Source organism: Nematolebias whitei, chromosome 2 (genome assembly GCF_014905685.2).
Source record: "Nematolebias whitei isolate Nwh7 chromosome 2, NemWhi1, whole genome shotgun sequence".
Classification (NCBI taxonomy): Eukaryota; Metazoa; Chordata; class Actinopteri; order Cyprinodontiformes; family Rivulidae; genus Nematolebias; species Nematolebias whitei.
In genome coordinates, this window is record NC_056499.1 from 16,844,143 (window position 1) to 16,858,976 (window position 14,834).

The 14,834-nt window shown below is 37.6% G+C and overlaps 2 protein-coding genes across 2 annotated transcripts in view; one reads left to right on the top strand and one right to left on the bottom strand.

Moving 5' to 3' along the window:
* The window catches only part of hipk3b (homeodomain interacting protein kinase 3b), a 36,349-nt gene extending 34,378 nt beyond the window's left edge, over positions 1-1,971 (bottom strand). The window contains exon 1 of the mRNA XM_037690529.1: positions 1,627-1,971. The gene's annotated coding sequence lies outside the window, so the exon portion shown is untranslated. The remainder of the gene's footprint in view (positions 1-1,626) is intronic.
* Positions 1,972-5,327: 3,356 nt separating this feature from the next.
* cstf3 (cleavage stimulation factor, 3' pre-RNA, subunit 3) overlaps positions 5,328-14,834 on the top strand; it is an 11,514-nt gene continuing 2,007 nt past the window's right edge. Inside the window, exons 1-15 of the mRNA XM_037697454.1 lie at positions 5,328-5,534; positions 6,121-6,225; positions 6,405-6,500; positions 9,822-9,854; positions 10,370-10,467; positions 10,552-10,618; positions 10,704-10,738; positions 10,839-10,965; positions 11,746-11,823; positions 11,917-12,079; positions 12,817-12,926; positions 13,047-13,163; positions 13,254-13,472; positions 13,586-13,688; positions 13,809-13,878. Of these exons, the coding sequence (XP_037553382.1) occupies positions 5,505-5,534; positions 6,121-6,225; positions 6,405-6,500; positions 9,822-9,854; positions 10,370-10,467; positions 10,552-10,618; positions 10,704-10,738; positions 10,839-10,965; positions 11,746-11,823; positions 11,917-12,079; positions 12,817-12,926; positions 13,047-13,163; positions 13,254-13,472; positions 13,586-13,688; positions 13,809-13,878 (1,451 nt within the window). The 5' untranslated portion in view covers positions 5,328-5,504. The remainder of the gene's footprint in view (positions 5,535-6,120; positions 6,226-6,404; positions 6,501-9,821; positions 9,855-10,369; positions 10,468-10,551; positions 10,619-10,703; positions 10,739-10,838; positions 10,966-11,745; positions 11,824-11,916; positions 12,080-12,816; positions 12,927-13,046; positions 13,164-13,253; positions 13,473-13,585; positions 13,689-13,808; positions 13,879-14,834) is intronic.

Sequence of the window (14,834 nt, forward strand, 5' to 3'; positions counted from 1 at the left end):
GTTTGAGAGAGGAATAAAGGAGGCCATCTTTGTGAAAAGAAACCGTCCATCATTAAACAGGGGTGGAGGCCTCCATGTTCAACTGTCCCCCTCTTACAATGCTGTGATTGCTAGTATCACTCAGCCCCCTGTGAATAGTAAACAGCCATCAGTGTGCTAATGATCCATTGTTAGGCTGATGGTCCTTCTTGACCATGTGAGCAGCTGGTTTTAGTTGTCAGCAGCAAACTGGTTGATCCACTACAAAAATATGCTATTTATAAGACTGAGCTGAATACAGTACCTCAGATTGAAGAAGTCTTTCGGATGAAAGACGAAACGTTTCTATAATTTTTTGTTTTGTTTTGAATGTCCAGAGGACCAGATTAAACTTTTTTTTAGATTTTTCTCCCTGGATTATTGAGCATGCATCAGGATATTGTTTTTTACTGTTCTCAAAAGGCTAGCAGGTTAAGAACATAGTCAGGTTTTAGTCATTGTGTTGGCTTGTGGCCATACAGGTTAGGCAGACCGCAAATAAACTGTGCTCTTGACAAAAACAAACACAAAGTAATTTAAGAATGCCAGCTTACAACACTGACGTTGACCAGCATTTTTCTTCATACCAGCTTTATTTATAGAGCACTTTAAACACCTACAGGACCAACGTGCTGCACACATAACGAAACAGTCATATAGTCAAATAATAAAAGCGATTAAAATGATTAAAGGTCAACATCTCAGATGGTGTCAAAGGCCAGGGAGAAGAGATGGGTTTCAGAAGAGGCCTGTCTGATGCTCAAGGGAAGGTCGTTCCACAGTTTAGGAGTTGCCACAGCAAAAGCATGATCTCTGAGCTTACTGCCCTTCAGCTGCAGTTCTTTTCCAACCAGAAAGAGCTTTACAAAAACCCAATATTCTTACTGTCGTGTGTACGTTCCAATAGCATTAAGCGTTTTGGATGCCTTGTGCAAGTTCTTGGACATGTTAAAACTCAACACATGAGGGTTTTTTTTTTTTTTTTTTGCCTGATATGATAATAGATGAGCAACAGCTGATGCTGTGTTTTTCTAATCTGGATCATTCAATGTGGCTAAGCACATTTAGCTGAGGTGAATACAAAAATAAAACTAAAATGTTGATTTTTACCAACAAGAAAAGGATGGAGCTAAATGGAAACAATAAAGGAGTGCTCCAGTTCAGCATGGTTGAGCCTCCTGAGTTAGGTGGTGACTGAAGTGAAATAAAACTTACCACTGATCCATATTGTCCATTTAAGGTAGACTAACAGTCAAGCGAATGAACGATGTGTAGAAAAGGAAAAAAAACTAAAGCAACGACAAAAAAACGTAAAAAGACTGCGTTGCTGTTTTTAATGCTGTCGCGTCGGTTAAAAAAAAAAAACAACAACATTAAAGCGATTATGAACGCTGTTTGACAGTAAATAATAACAATTATCCTCAAGTAAATGGAAAAGCCAAACTGGTGACAGAGCTGGTGTCAAATGAAAACAGTTCAGACAGCCAAACGCTCGCTAGCTAAGTTTATAGCCAAGTTATGACTCAGTAATACGTCACGTTCAAAGTGTCGTTTCGTAGGTTTTGCTCGACAGACACAACCATCGCCAGCCTTTAGTCAAGCACTTACCTTCACATAGAGTCGCTTTAAGTCAAATCCAGGGCTTCTCTGAGCATGTTATGGACTTATAAATCCATAGCATGCACAGTTCGCCTGCATTGCTGCCATCTTGTCCTAGACGACAGGAAGGGAGAGCTCGCTCTCGTTAACGCCACCATCTCCCACATTTCAAACATGAAATAACTCTTCCATACAAGTGTCCCACACACCGAGCCCGTCTTGTGATCACACGCTTCAAACTCTCGTCCTTTCACTTCTGGCGTCGGTGTCCATGTCTGAGGGGATGGTCTGTTACCCCCGTCTAGACGCGCAGCACCGCGGCCCTGCCAGCCTCGAACATGTCCCTTTCCTCTAGCAACTGCAAGCGAATGTTTGTGGACTGGCGACGGCATCGGTCAGACCTCACTAATCCATCACAGAGCAAAAGAATCTTTGAGAGAAAAAAAAAACACAGTGTAGCAAAAATTAAATAAATATTGGAAACACAATTTGTTGTTCTGTGTTTATTTTTACCTTAAACAAAATATTCAGTTTGTGTAAAGAAATATCAAATTACAAATTGTCTCGTTATATTTATTAATTATCATGTTACAACAGCAACTGCAAATGTCGTTAACATATACCAGAGGCCCTTTCTGATGCAACCGGGGCTCAAACCAGCAACCTCTGGATTACACACCACGATATTGGTGATGCATTTTGGAAACATTTTATTTTGATGTTGGAGATAATATTGAGTAAACCTTGAAGCAAAAAAAATGGGGGGAAAAGGGGTTTTCGTTCTAAATTTCATGTATTCCATTTTTAACTGTTTCCATATATATCCAAACATGTATACATTATTGGGTAAATGTACAACTTCAGTTTCTGAAATTTGCCCATGTCTAACTGTTTGCCTGTTAGTAAAGTGAGACATTTTATTAAAGTAGACTGTTGTCTGAGAAACCAGCCGTAATCTAACAATTTTCAGTCAGGTCATCTGGACAGTTTTTTTTTTTCTGAAACGTTTCACCTTCCATCCGGAAGGCTTCATCAGTCAAGGAAACAACACAAAACTGATTCTTCCCCCAAACAGCTTACTCAAACCAGTTGTTTGTTCCACGTTAGAGTAAGCTGTTTGGGGGAAGAATCAGTTTTGTGTTGTGTGTTTCCTTGACTGATGAAGCCTTCCGGATGGAAGGTGAAACGTTTCAGCAAAAAAAAAAAAAAAAAAACTGTCCAGATGATCTGACTAAAAAATTGTTGGATTGTACATCTGGATTATTGAGCATGGACTTTTTTTTTTTTTGGGGGGGGGGGGGGGGGGCAGCTGTAATCTAATTCACTAAAAGGACATAAAAGGACAATTGTCTTTGTTAGTCCTCATCTCGACCCCCCCACCACCACCACCAACGACAACAACAACAACAATAACAAACCACTAGGCCTAGTCTGCTGGAAAAGTTAGAGCACCTCTTGTCCAACCTGATTTATCATGAGCCAACATTGCTGGCAATATAAAAGTAAGATGGAGAAAAAATTCACAGGCTCTATGGTCTTTTTAGAAAACCCTATCACTGAAGAGGACCTCAAAAATCTAAGTTTTTAAAGTTGTGCCCACTAAAACTAAATCACATAAATAATTATGCCAAATATAACAGATGTTCAGCCTAAGGAAACAATAATGATATATAAGCTTATATTTATAACAAATACAATGTTGGATTATTACAGTTTTTTTTTTATGGGGAAATAAAAAGGACTTGTTTACAAGTTGAAGATAACTGCTCTGGAATCGTCTACTCTGGTCTGTTTGGACAGTCACCAGGAGCGCGCTCCTGGTTCTTATCATCTGTCTCCCTCTGTTGGACAGCAGGACGGTGTCAGGCCTGATCTGTGCAACACCTCACTTCTTATAGATGTTTTATTTTATTTTAACAATTGGAAAGTATCAAGCAAAGTTCCACTTAATAAAAAAAAGTTATTTAGATCAACCCTGTTTTAGGGCAAAAATATAGAACTCGTTTGGTGTTCCAGCTCACATTATGGGAACTATTTGTCTAAAATAAGCAAACTAAAGTAAAACTTTATTTACTTTAAAACGTAGCAAAAATCTTTATAAATTGAAAAAGCCAGGATAACTTGGGGTATAGGTAGAGACAAGGATCCTCCAACTATATAAAAATTGTCATACTAATAATAATAATAACAACAACAACATTATTGTAATTATTATTATCATCATTATCATTGCCATTATTATTATTATTGTTGTTGTTGTTGTTGTTGTTGTTGTTATTATTATTAATGTATAAATTTGCAAAATGTACAATGAATCACTGGGAGCAGGTGTGTGAAAGAAACCCCATTTCATAGTTTATACACAGCTGTAAATACGTTTTGTCATTTGTGATCATTGTACATTTTATTAAACATTCTACACTGGTGTGACATAGTCAGTTCTTTTTCTAACACTGTCATTATTACATTTGTTTGAGTCATTTCATGTTATGTCTTGTCTCATTTTTGCATGTCTTGTGGTTTGGTCACCCTGTGATTCCCTTTGGTCAGTTTGTTGCCCTGTGGCTCTATGCTGTCATTTTATTTTAGATCATGACTTTTTTTGTTTGCTTTGTTTTGTTATGACATGAAAATAATTTGATTCCTGGCTTCTGAGGCTATAGCTCCCTTTAGCAGTCTGGAACCTCTGGCCAGTTGTGTGATGGTTCGGAATATGCTAAAACTAAGCCTCCAGTTCACCACCGACCAGTTCACGTTTCAAATCAGTTTTGCTTGTTCAGTGACTCATCCGCTGAGACGCAGACCCTGGTTATTGGCAGCTCCATAGTACGAAATGTGGCACTAGGGCAGGGCTATTCAACTAAATTAATCAGGGTGCCACAGTTACTGAAACCAAGAGCTCAGGAGCAGGACATCCAGCAGTTATTGTCATTAAGTAAATTTGTTTTATGGTTTAAAATCTAGTTTTATTTGAAAATGAACCCATTGGTGGGCCAAACTGAGCTCACCAGTGGACCTGATTTGGCCTCCGGGCCACCAGTTGAAACGCCCTGCACTAGGGATTCCATCATTCCAGCGGTCATAATTAAATGCATTTGGGCCAAAGCAGGCAACATTGAATCCTAAACTGCTGGCTAAAGCTATGGCTAAATACAGAAAAAGCTGTTATTCATGTCAGCAGTAATGACACAGTTACGCCAGTCGGAGGTCACTAAAATTAATGTTGCTTGAGTGTGTATCTTTACTAAAACCAGGTTGGACTCTGTAGTTTTCTCTGGTTCCCTCCTGACCAGCAACAACATGTTTAGTCATCTGTTGTCATTCCACCGCTGGATGTCCAGGTAGTATTCTGAAAACAACGAGGGCTACATAGATAAATGGAGTGCTTTTTGGGGAAAACCATGATCTGATGTGGAGAGATGGCATCTATCCCAATTTGAGTGGAGCCGCTCTTCTTTCTAGAAATTTGGCTAATTTTGTTAGACCTCCAAACTATTGACAACCAAGGGTCCAACCCAGGAAGCAGAGCTGGAGCTCCTCAAGCTGACAATGTCTTTTGGATAAAAGATGAAAAGTTTCAACTTATTTGTCTTTTTATCCGTCCAGAGGACCTGATTTAACTTTTAGATTTTACTACCTGAAGAGTGGCCTTTTATTTTGAAGGAAGCATGCCGACCGGAAGTCTTATTATCGCTCTTTCAACTGCACCGGAACACCTCGCCATTTTAGACATCGGTGAAATGAGCGGTTGAGTGTGGCCTCCAGGGCAACGTGATCGGTCTCTACAAAGTTATGCCGATTACTTAGTGGGAAAATTTTCCGTCAAATTATTATTTGGTCGTTAATCTGTCTGATAGCTTATTATTAGGGTAGCTACTGTTCCAGCCATGGCGACGGAGGTACCACCAGTCGACAAGGTAGCAACATGCAGTTTTACTCAAGGCCAAAAGCGTGACATCTGGGTTTAATTTGTTTTATATTTTAGACCGTTAAAACTATTGAGCCTGCTTTAGTTCATTAATTTTAATTTAACATATTTTTCTCATCTGCAGCTAAAATCGTTCAGTAACGCAAACGGGTTCAAATGTGTGCTTGTTTTGTGTGTCCTCGTCGTTCGCCATATTGGACTCAGCTAAAGCTTTTGTCGTAACTTAACGTTGCTGTAACTATCACTTTCAAGCTGACTTTAGGTCGTCCGCCTTTTATTATAACTTTATTATGTGGATTCTACGTATTGAATTTAGTTGGACTGTACCTATGCTGTTTAACGGTGCCAGCTGGAAGGACCTAGCTAGCTAGCGGGAAAATGGTATTCTTTTGTCGTTCAGTTTAGTCTCGCCAATTATCGCGAGATTTGGACAGTCCAATTGGCTCTCGTGTTATTTGGTTTTTATGAGTTATTAATGAATGTTATGGCCACCCCAGTTTTATTGGCCATCTCACCACAGTGTTGTGGGCTTTTGTTTAGTTCTATAATGTTTGTGTGTTTGTGTTGTCTTGCAGGCGGCAGCAGAATATGTTCCTGAGAAGGTGAAGAAGGCAGAGAAGAAGTTGGAAGAAAACCCATATGACCTTGACGCATGGAGCATTCTGATTCGAGAAACACAGGTTTAGTGACACAGAGTTGTATTCCTGGGGTTAAGGAAAAATGGGAATGAGGGAGGGGGGATTTTGGGTTAAATTTTTGATCCAAAAGTTATGAATATTTTCTTGAACCACATTATTGACAGTGCACTGCATATTGAATGTTAAATAGTGTGGAATGTAAATGCATTCTCCTCCTTTAGAATCAACCCATAGATAAAGCAAGGAAGACCTATGAACGACTTGTCTCACAGTTTCCAAGTTCTGGCAGATTCTGGAAGCTATTCATTGACGCTGAGGTTAATATTTTTCTTTTTATCTAGAGTGCATGACTGGGACTTATTCTAACACGATCAACAATCTGATTTTCACACAACCAAAATGTGTCTTCATAAATGAAATTTAAAGTCACAGTTCTTGTTGTGAATTGATGAGCCTACATAAATACAGTTGTTAAAGGTACCATCCTTCATCTGTAAAGTTTTTACTGTTAATCTGGAAAATGTTTTTTTGTAGTTGCCCTTTAAATTATGCATTTAAATATTACCTGGAATAAACACTTGACAGTCACATTGCAGTGAGGCTCTATCAAAGGTCTGATAAGAACTGTGCCTTTAAACACAAAGGGTAATTCAGCTTTAAACTTTTTTTTTTTTTACATAATTATGTTTTCAGGTTGAAAGACTATCTTTTTCTGCGCCATATTTAAATGGGGTAAATGCATTTGTTGCATGTTTGGTCTGCAACAGTATTAAAACTATTTTAATGGTATTGGAGTGCATTAGCCTTTTATTCACTTGTCGTGTCAATTTATTGCCTCCTGTGTCATTTCTTTTGGGTAACTTCATAAAGAAAGATCTTGATTGTGTGGCCCATTCTTTTCTTGAGACGTTTCTCCCTGCTCCTGAATACATGACCTGTGACCCTGTTGCTGCCAAGGACAAGCTCTGCTCTAAAGCAAATTAAAATACATTTTCTTACACCTGATCATTCGTCCAAACTCATTTTATTGCTTGGTAGTTTAGTTCTGCAGATATGTAGTGCCCCTTCCTTTTCCACTATGATTTGTGGACTTGGGTCATAAGTTAGGCTTCAGCCATTAGAATTTTTTTTTAGTTTGTTAGCAGTAATAAAATAAAATATAACTTGTGATTTCATCAATTTTAAAAACGCTGACACTAGAATACATTCAAAGAGCAACAGATTTGCTATAACAAGTAGAGATGGTTTGCACATGAATAAAATGCAGCAAATAAAGTTATGAGTAGTTTTTTTTTTTTTTTTATGGCTAGAGAAAATTCCTTACTGTAGCACTGGGTTAAATTCAAAATCGGTTTACCGTAGTATAAAGGTGTAATTTCTTTAAAAATTAGTTTAAACAGAACAGTTTATTTTATTGGTCTTGATAGATATTAAGTAGATGTTCAATATGTTGTGGCTAAATAGAACCTGAGCACACAAGTGCAATTAGCAAAAGATGGTTAGCTTTATGTTTGGGGTCACAAATAGAACAAAACTACATGTATATATAAATGCTTCCAATTTAAACTTATTGTCCTGAAACTTTAGATTCTTAAATTTAAGGCAAAAATAGATGTACACTTATATTTAACATATTTTCAAAACTTAATCATTTCCCTATAAAAATTCAAACCCCTAATACTTCCCACACCTCAACATCAGTTCAGTTTATAAATTTCCCACCAAGGTTGCTGGAAGAACAGGCTTCATATATGGAATATTAAGATCCTTAACGATTAAATGATTAAAAATGCCACTTAAAAAAATTATTTTCCAATGCATTCCCTTGACAAAATATTTTAGCATCAAGTAATTCCAAGTAAAAATGCACCCCCCAGTGGTAAGTATGAATATAAGCTCTCATTTCTCCCTCCATCCCCACACACACACACACACACTGAGATTAACATTTTGAAACAGGAAGTTGGTTCTTTTTTTTTATTTTTATTTTAGGTTTACAGCATACAAGTTCTTGTTTGCAACTGTTGCTTTCTGGACAAATGAAGGTTTTTGTTTTTTTTGTACTAATTTCCCAAACACAATCTTTGTTTTTGGTGCAGTCTGCTATTTTTCACTCACTGATTTGGACTTGGATTAAAAAAAGTGAATGGCATGAAAATGAGATGGAAGAGTATTTAGAGGCAACTGCACACGTCTTAATACATTTTCTGGGTTTGCTACATTTTTGTATGGTCCAAACAGAATTTGAGTCAAACAAATGTTTGACCTTTTGAAGATGATACATTGATCATCTAAAAAGTGGGAACCAAATATTAATTTTTTGTTTTATAATTTCTCCACATCTTCATGCCTAACCACAGAACGCTTTAGCTGTGAGCACATCGAGTAGTGGATCCAATGACGTTACAAGTTCAGTATCTGATGTAAATAAAAATGTTTTGGTATTTAAGAAATTACCCATTCACAAAGAAGTTGTCACTGCATTTGTAGTTTAAATTTTCACAACTATAGAACAAATTTCTAATGAAAACAATGCAGTTTGGATATTTGTTTCCTACCATCTTGTCTGCTGCGTAAACTTTAATTTTGGGGAGGGTTTTGGACAGCGGCAGTCATCTTAGGTTTTTTTTTTGTTTTTTTTGTTTTCATCGTCACTACAGTAAAATACTTGTTGCATGATCAAGAGTTTATTTTCACATCTTTTGACCAAAAATGCATTATTCATGGGAAAGGAGTACAATGGAAGCAATGCATGTTGTTGACTGGACGAATTAAAATGTCAATTCACTCAAACGAAGACTCTTAGAAATAATTCTTAATTAAATAATTTCCTTGTGTGTCCCCATCCTTAACATATATTATATTTATACTTTATGTGCTGTGGTACTGAGTGCAGTGCACACAATAAAAGACAAATGTTTATTTTGGCACTTTGTTTTACATTCTCAAAAACAAGCCTTTAGTTTTGAATTTTTACTACAAATGTGTTGCGCCTCTAAGTCCAGACTGCAGGTCTAAGTGAGTAGACAGGAGGTGTGGAGAAACAGCTGATCAGTGAGGCTGCTGTCAGGTGTTTGGGTCAAGGGGATGTGCCAATCATTTGTTTACACCTACAGCAAAGTGCTCGTCCTAAAGTCTCAGAATGCTTTACTCCAGCCTAACCTCCTCCCATGCACCCGTTCTGAACGCTGGGACAAGATGGCTCGAACCACACAAGTGTGGAGCGTTAACGCCACAGAAAGAACAGCCTCTTCTGTCGGTGCTGAAAAGAGCTGTTTTCCAGAGGAGCGTGCACAGCTGGAGCTTTTCAGGAAGATTTATATATATATATATATATATATATACATTGTTGCAGATTGGAAACCTTAACGCCGATTTATTTTTTTTTCTTTACATTTACAAACTGCTGTTTCCTGGCAGTGTTTTTGTTGGTTGTGTAGCACAAATATATAAAAAAAATAATAAACCCCTTTCTTGAAGTGATTTTTGTCATTCTTGTGTGAAATTCACTTTGTTGATCTGCAGGGTACTCCGTATGTTTGCGAGAATGTGTGTGTGCGTGCAAATTTGATCTGCATGAATGCATGTTTCATATAAATACATTTGAATTGACATTGCATTTACATCCCTTTTTGCAGATCAAGGCAAAAAACTATGACAAGGTAGAGAAGGTATGTGTCCATAATGAAATATTGTTCTATATTTTCCAATTGCTGTATAGTCACTCTATAACTTTTTTAAATGATCTGTGAATGCAAGTTTAGAATTCAATATATGCGATGTTATACTTGCTACAGTTTGCTTCATGCTTTTAATATAAAATGAAGTGTAAATTGTTGGTATTTTACCGTTTTGTTTTTAACTGTAATTTATTGATGTGTAAACTCATTTTCTCTTTAAATAAAACCCATCTGTCGTCAGATGTGTACTTATTTCAGATTTGCTTGTTCAAACTAGCTCACAAAACTGGAGGCTGCATCAGACACTCGTCAAATGAAACCGATTTTATTTTTACAGTTCTGCATAAAAACAATTTAGATGAGGGTTTATGGTTTTGAAGCTTTCAGTGCAGTTGTGCATCTTTGCCACATCTAATACCTGACCTGTTTGCTGTTAGTCGACATGTGTTCACAATCAGGATGATATTGAATTTATAACATTTTTTCTGACATTTTTACACGTTTAGTTGTTCCAGAGGTGCCTAATGAAAGTGTTGCACATTGACCTGTGGAAATGTTACCTCTCGTATGTTCGCGAGACCAAAGGAAAGCTTCCCAGCTACAAGTAAGAAGACGCACTGATGTTAAATGTGTTGATTTAGCTTGAAAATGCACATTTTACATCGCATTTTAACCCTCCTGTTTTCAGAGAGAAGATGGCCCAGGCGTATGACTTTGCCCTTGATAAGATTGGCATGGAAATTATGTCTTATCAGGTGCACGAATAACTCAGATCTATCACCTGCACCAGTAAACACCGTTTGTATTTGCTGTTCCCTAACTTGTCATTTATTCTCTCAGATTTGGGTGGACTACATCAATTTCCTCAAAGGAGTGTAAGTGTCAATTATTACATTTTTTTTTTTTATTGTAGCACACGACTTGAACTGCATTAGCAATTTGAATTTTGTGCGTGTTGTTTTTGTGTTTAATCAGCGAGGCTGTGGGCTCATATGCAGAGAACCAGAGGATCACAGCAGTTCGGAGGGTGTACCAAAGAGGCTGCGTGAACCCCATGATTAACATTGAGCAGCTCTGGAGAGATTATAGCAAATATGAGGAGGCAAGTGACTTAAAATACACCCCTCCTGTTTCTGCTTAAACTTTGTGAACTCTTATTTCTACACATATATTTCTATAGATAAATGATTTGCATGCAACAAAATGAAAAGAAAACTTTAATAAAATACTTTATTATACTCCTATCATTTATTACATAAGTCTGTTTGGTAGCTTCTGTTATTAGTGCTTTAATTTCACAGTGAAACTGGAGTCGAGTTTAATTAATATTGTAGCAGCACATTTTATTTTGAAGTCCAAGTCACGGTTAGACCGAATGGATTTAACAGGAAAAAATAAAATAAAATTTTAAATGCTGCTGCCAGCACATGATCTTTTTTAACTATTGCATAGACAAGTCAGACAGCTGCAAGAAAGAGTGCAGGTCAGCTCAGATTAAAATAAAATATTTGCTTCATATGAGAAGCATAAAGAATCAGGAGGTGGTGTCGTGTATCGATGGATTCTAAAGGGAGAAGTCGTCCGGCTAACGATAAGCTCACATCTCAAGAAAAGAAAAATAGACTTAAAAGATTTTAACTTTTTTTAGGATGGCCATGTGAAAAAGAGAATGAAACGCTGACATCTCAGTAACTGATTTACACTTTACCTCACATACTAAAGGATTGTTTTATATCGGCTTTTATTGGCTGTTTGAATATTTGTTGTGATTTTATGTGACATTTGAGAAGCTTAGACAGGTTTATAAGTTTTAAAGTGTCACTGTACGTTTGTTGCTTTGAGTTTCACATGTTTAAACGTAGGTTTGAACTTTTATAAACAGGGAATTAACGTGCACCTGGCCAAAAAGATGATTGAGGACCGAAGCAGAGATTACATGAACGCACGGAGAGTGGCTAAGGTGAGACATTGAACAAAAAAAAAAAGCACCGGCCGGATTGAAATACTGTTTTTATAGAATGACTTAAGCTGATGCATGTGTTCGATAACGCAGGAGTATGAGACGGTGATGAAAGGCTTAGACAGGAACGCACCTTCAGTGCCGCCACAGAACTCCCCTCAGGAGGCGGTGCAGGTTGAAATGTGGAAAAAGTACATCCAGTGGGAAAAGAGCAACCCGCTGCGCACAGAAGACCAGACCCTCATCACTAAGAGAGGTAGAAGCTCATTAGAGCTTTCATTTTGTCTGTTTGTCTACAAAAAACATTGTTTACTTATGATTGTTTGTAATAGGGATGCATAATATTGTTTTGTTGTTGTTGGCTGATATCCGATATGCCGATATGTTAAAACTTATTTAGCCGATAACAACATCGATATTTGTTTTTTCTTAGACCTACTTACAAAGACTACAAAGCTTTCTCTACTGTGGAATTAAAATACTACATTATTCTACATGGTCTTTGTCAATTTGGCCACCTAAAGATGCTAAAAATGGGGCTGAAAATGATGCAACACTTCAACTTGGATTATGTTTAATGTCAAATGTATTCATGACATTTACTCTCCAACACAATGGCAACACTCGAACAGTGCAAATTTGTCAATTTTCACAAATCTGAACGGCGCGCGTGATGTCATAACGTTGTGCTGGTGCTGCAGGCATCCTTGTCACTGGGTTATACAAAAACAGCGCCTTTTATATCGGTGAGTTATTTTGATGGAATGTCCGATGTTTAACTTTATTGCTAATATTGGCTGATACCATGCCGATAATATTGTGCATCCCTAATCTGTAATGGTCTTTTTTGTAACATTAGATGTTGGATGTAGCTGTGGTTGTTTATCTCCTCTAGAAATGCAGCCACTAGAGGGCCTACATTGACCTTATTTTTGTGAGGGGGTTTGATGCTGCTTGTTTGTTGTTTGAATATTTCTTATGTGTATGTTGCAGTGATGTTTGCCTATGAGCAGTGTCTGCTGGTGCTGGGCCACCATCCTGACATCTGGTATGAGGCAGCTCAGTACCTGGAGCAGTCCAGCAAACTGCTTGCAGAGAAAGGGGTAAAAATTAAATCTTTACCAGATCAGATTTAAAGTGAAATTACCCAAATTGGAAATATATTTTTAGAAAAGGTCAAACAGCAATATCATTTTTGGATTATTGTTTTTTTTCCCTTTCAGGACATGAATAATTCAAAACTGTTCAGCGATGAAGCGGCCAACATCTACGAGCGTGCCATTGGAACCCTTCTGAAAAAGAACATGCTTCTCTATTTTGCTTTTGCTGACTATGAAGAAGTGAGCATCGGGTTTTGTATTCGGCACAAACCAACTCAGACAAATTTTAAAAAAACCTCGGGTACTTATTTCTCTTTGCTACCCTGGCAGAGTCGCATGAAGTACGAGAAAGTGCACAGCATCTATAACAAACTGCTGGCCATCGAGGACATCGACCCCACCCTGGTCTACACCCAGTACATGAAGTTTACCAGGAGGGCAGAAGGCATCAAATCGGGCCGAACCATCTTTAAAAAGGCACGAGAGGATCCCCGCACACGTCACCACGTGTACGTCTCAGCAGCGCTGATGGAGTACTACTGCAGCAAAGTAAGAACATCTCACGTTTAGTGTCTGCGGCTGCAGAGAAACCGAAATGAATCTCGGCACACAGATGCTTTCACACAACTCTTTAAGTCTTGTTTTAATTTTTTTTTCAACAGGATAAATCTGTGGCCTTCAAGATTTTTGAGCTTGGTTTGAAGAAATACGGTGACATTCCAGAGTACATACTTGCGTACATCGATTACCTCTCACACCTTAATGGTACGGATAAATAGCATTGCAAATTTCTAAAGCCTCTTTATTGCTGACTGCTGATATCACGAAAGGAATAATTTTATTTTTTATTATTTTTTGTGTGTATGTGTCTTATTTTCTTCTCAGAGGATAACAACACCAGAGTTTTGTTTGAGCGAGTCCTCACCTCTGGAAGCTTAACTGCAGAAAAGTCTGGGTAATGTCACACTTTAATGAAGCTCTGTGTCTTAATTAGAGCTGTGATTTCTGACCCGTGCCCAACCCGACCCGAAATTAGGGCCAGGTGGGGCCAAAATTATGTGCTTGATGGTCGGTCTTGGGCTTTTGATGCAGTTTTACAAATCATACAGCACAAAGAAAACTAAACTAGAATGCACGATATAAAGTTGTGTTATTCAACTTGTAGAGGAGGAGGCAGTAAGTTTACTATGTAGAGGATGAGCAAGAAAGAAAATGGAGTGCAGAAGTTAATCAGACTGTGAAAAGAGAGAGTAGCGCGGTGCATTGCACAACAATTACACATGTGGCCCCGCCTGCCCTGCTTTTATCACATCTGAGGATTTACAATTGACCCTCAACAAGCGGCTTAATGGAGCTGGAGAGAATTAAACAAATGCTAAAAACAGGAGAACTCACTCTACAAAACCAGCACAGTGAAACCTGCTGATGCATGTCAGGTGCACACTCAGGTCCAACTGGCCGGTTGAAAGAGGTAAAAAATAAAAATTTAAAGTCCCGTTAAGCTCCCGGTGGATCACTGGATCATCGGTCGCGCGCGTCCCGCTCCACACCCTGCTCTCATCTGCGGTGAAGGAAGTTGCAGCATCTGAATCTACAAAAGCCGAAGCGCGTTCTATTAAAATAGCCTTGTTCTATATTTTTTTCAAATAATTTTGCTCTAATAATGTTTTTGTTCATCTGGATAATAGTCTATCTTTAGTGTAGATTTTTTAGGCTATTTGTTTTGTATGTTAATATCCATTTGGTGACTTGTTAATAAACAAGAAATCTAATATATTACTTTCTTTGAAATACATTTTTTTTAAACTATCATGCCAAACTGATTGCTTACAAAAGCTGTAAAAGCTTAATTTAAAAAAAAGTCTTTTTTTTTTTTTTTTTTTTTTTTTTTTTTTTTTTTTTTTTTTTTTT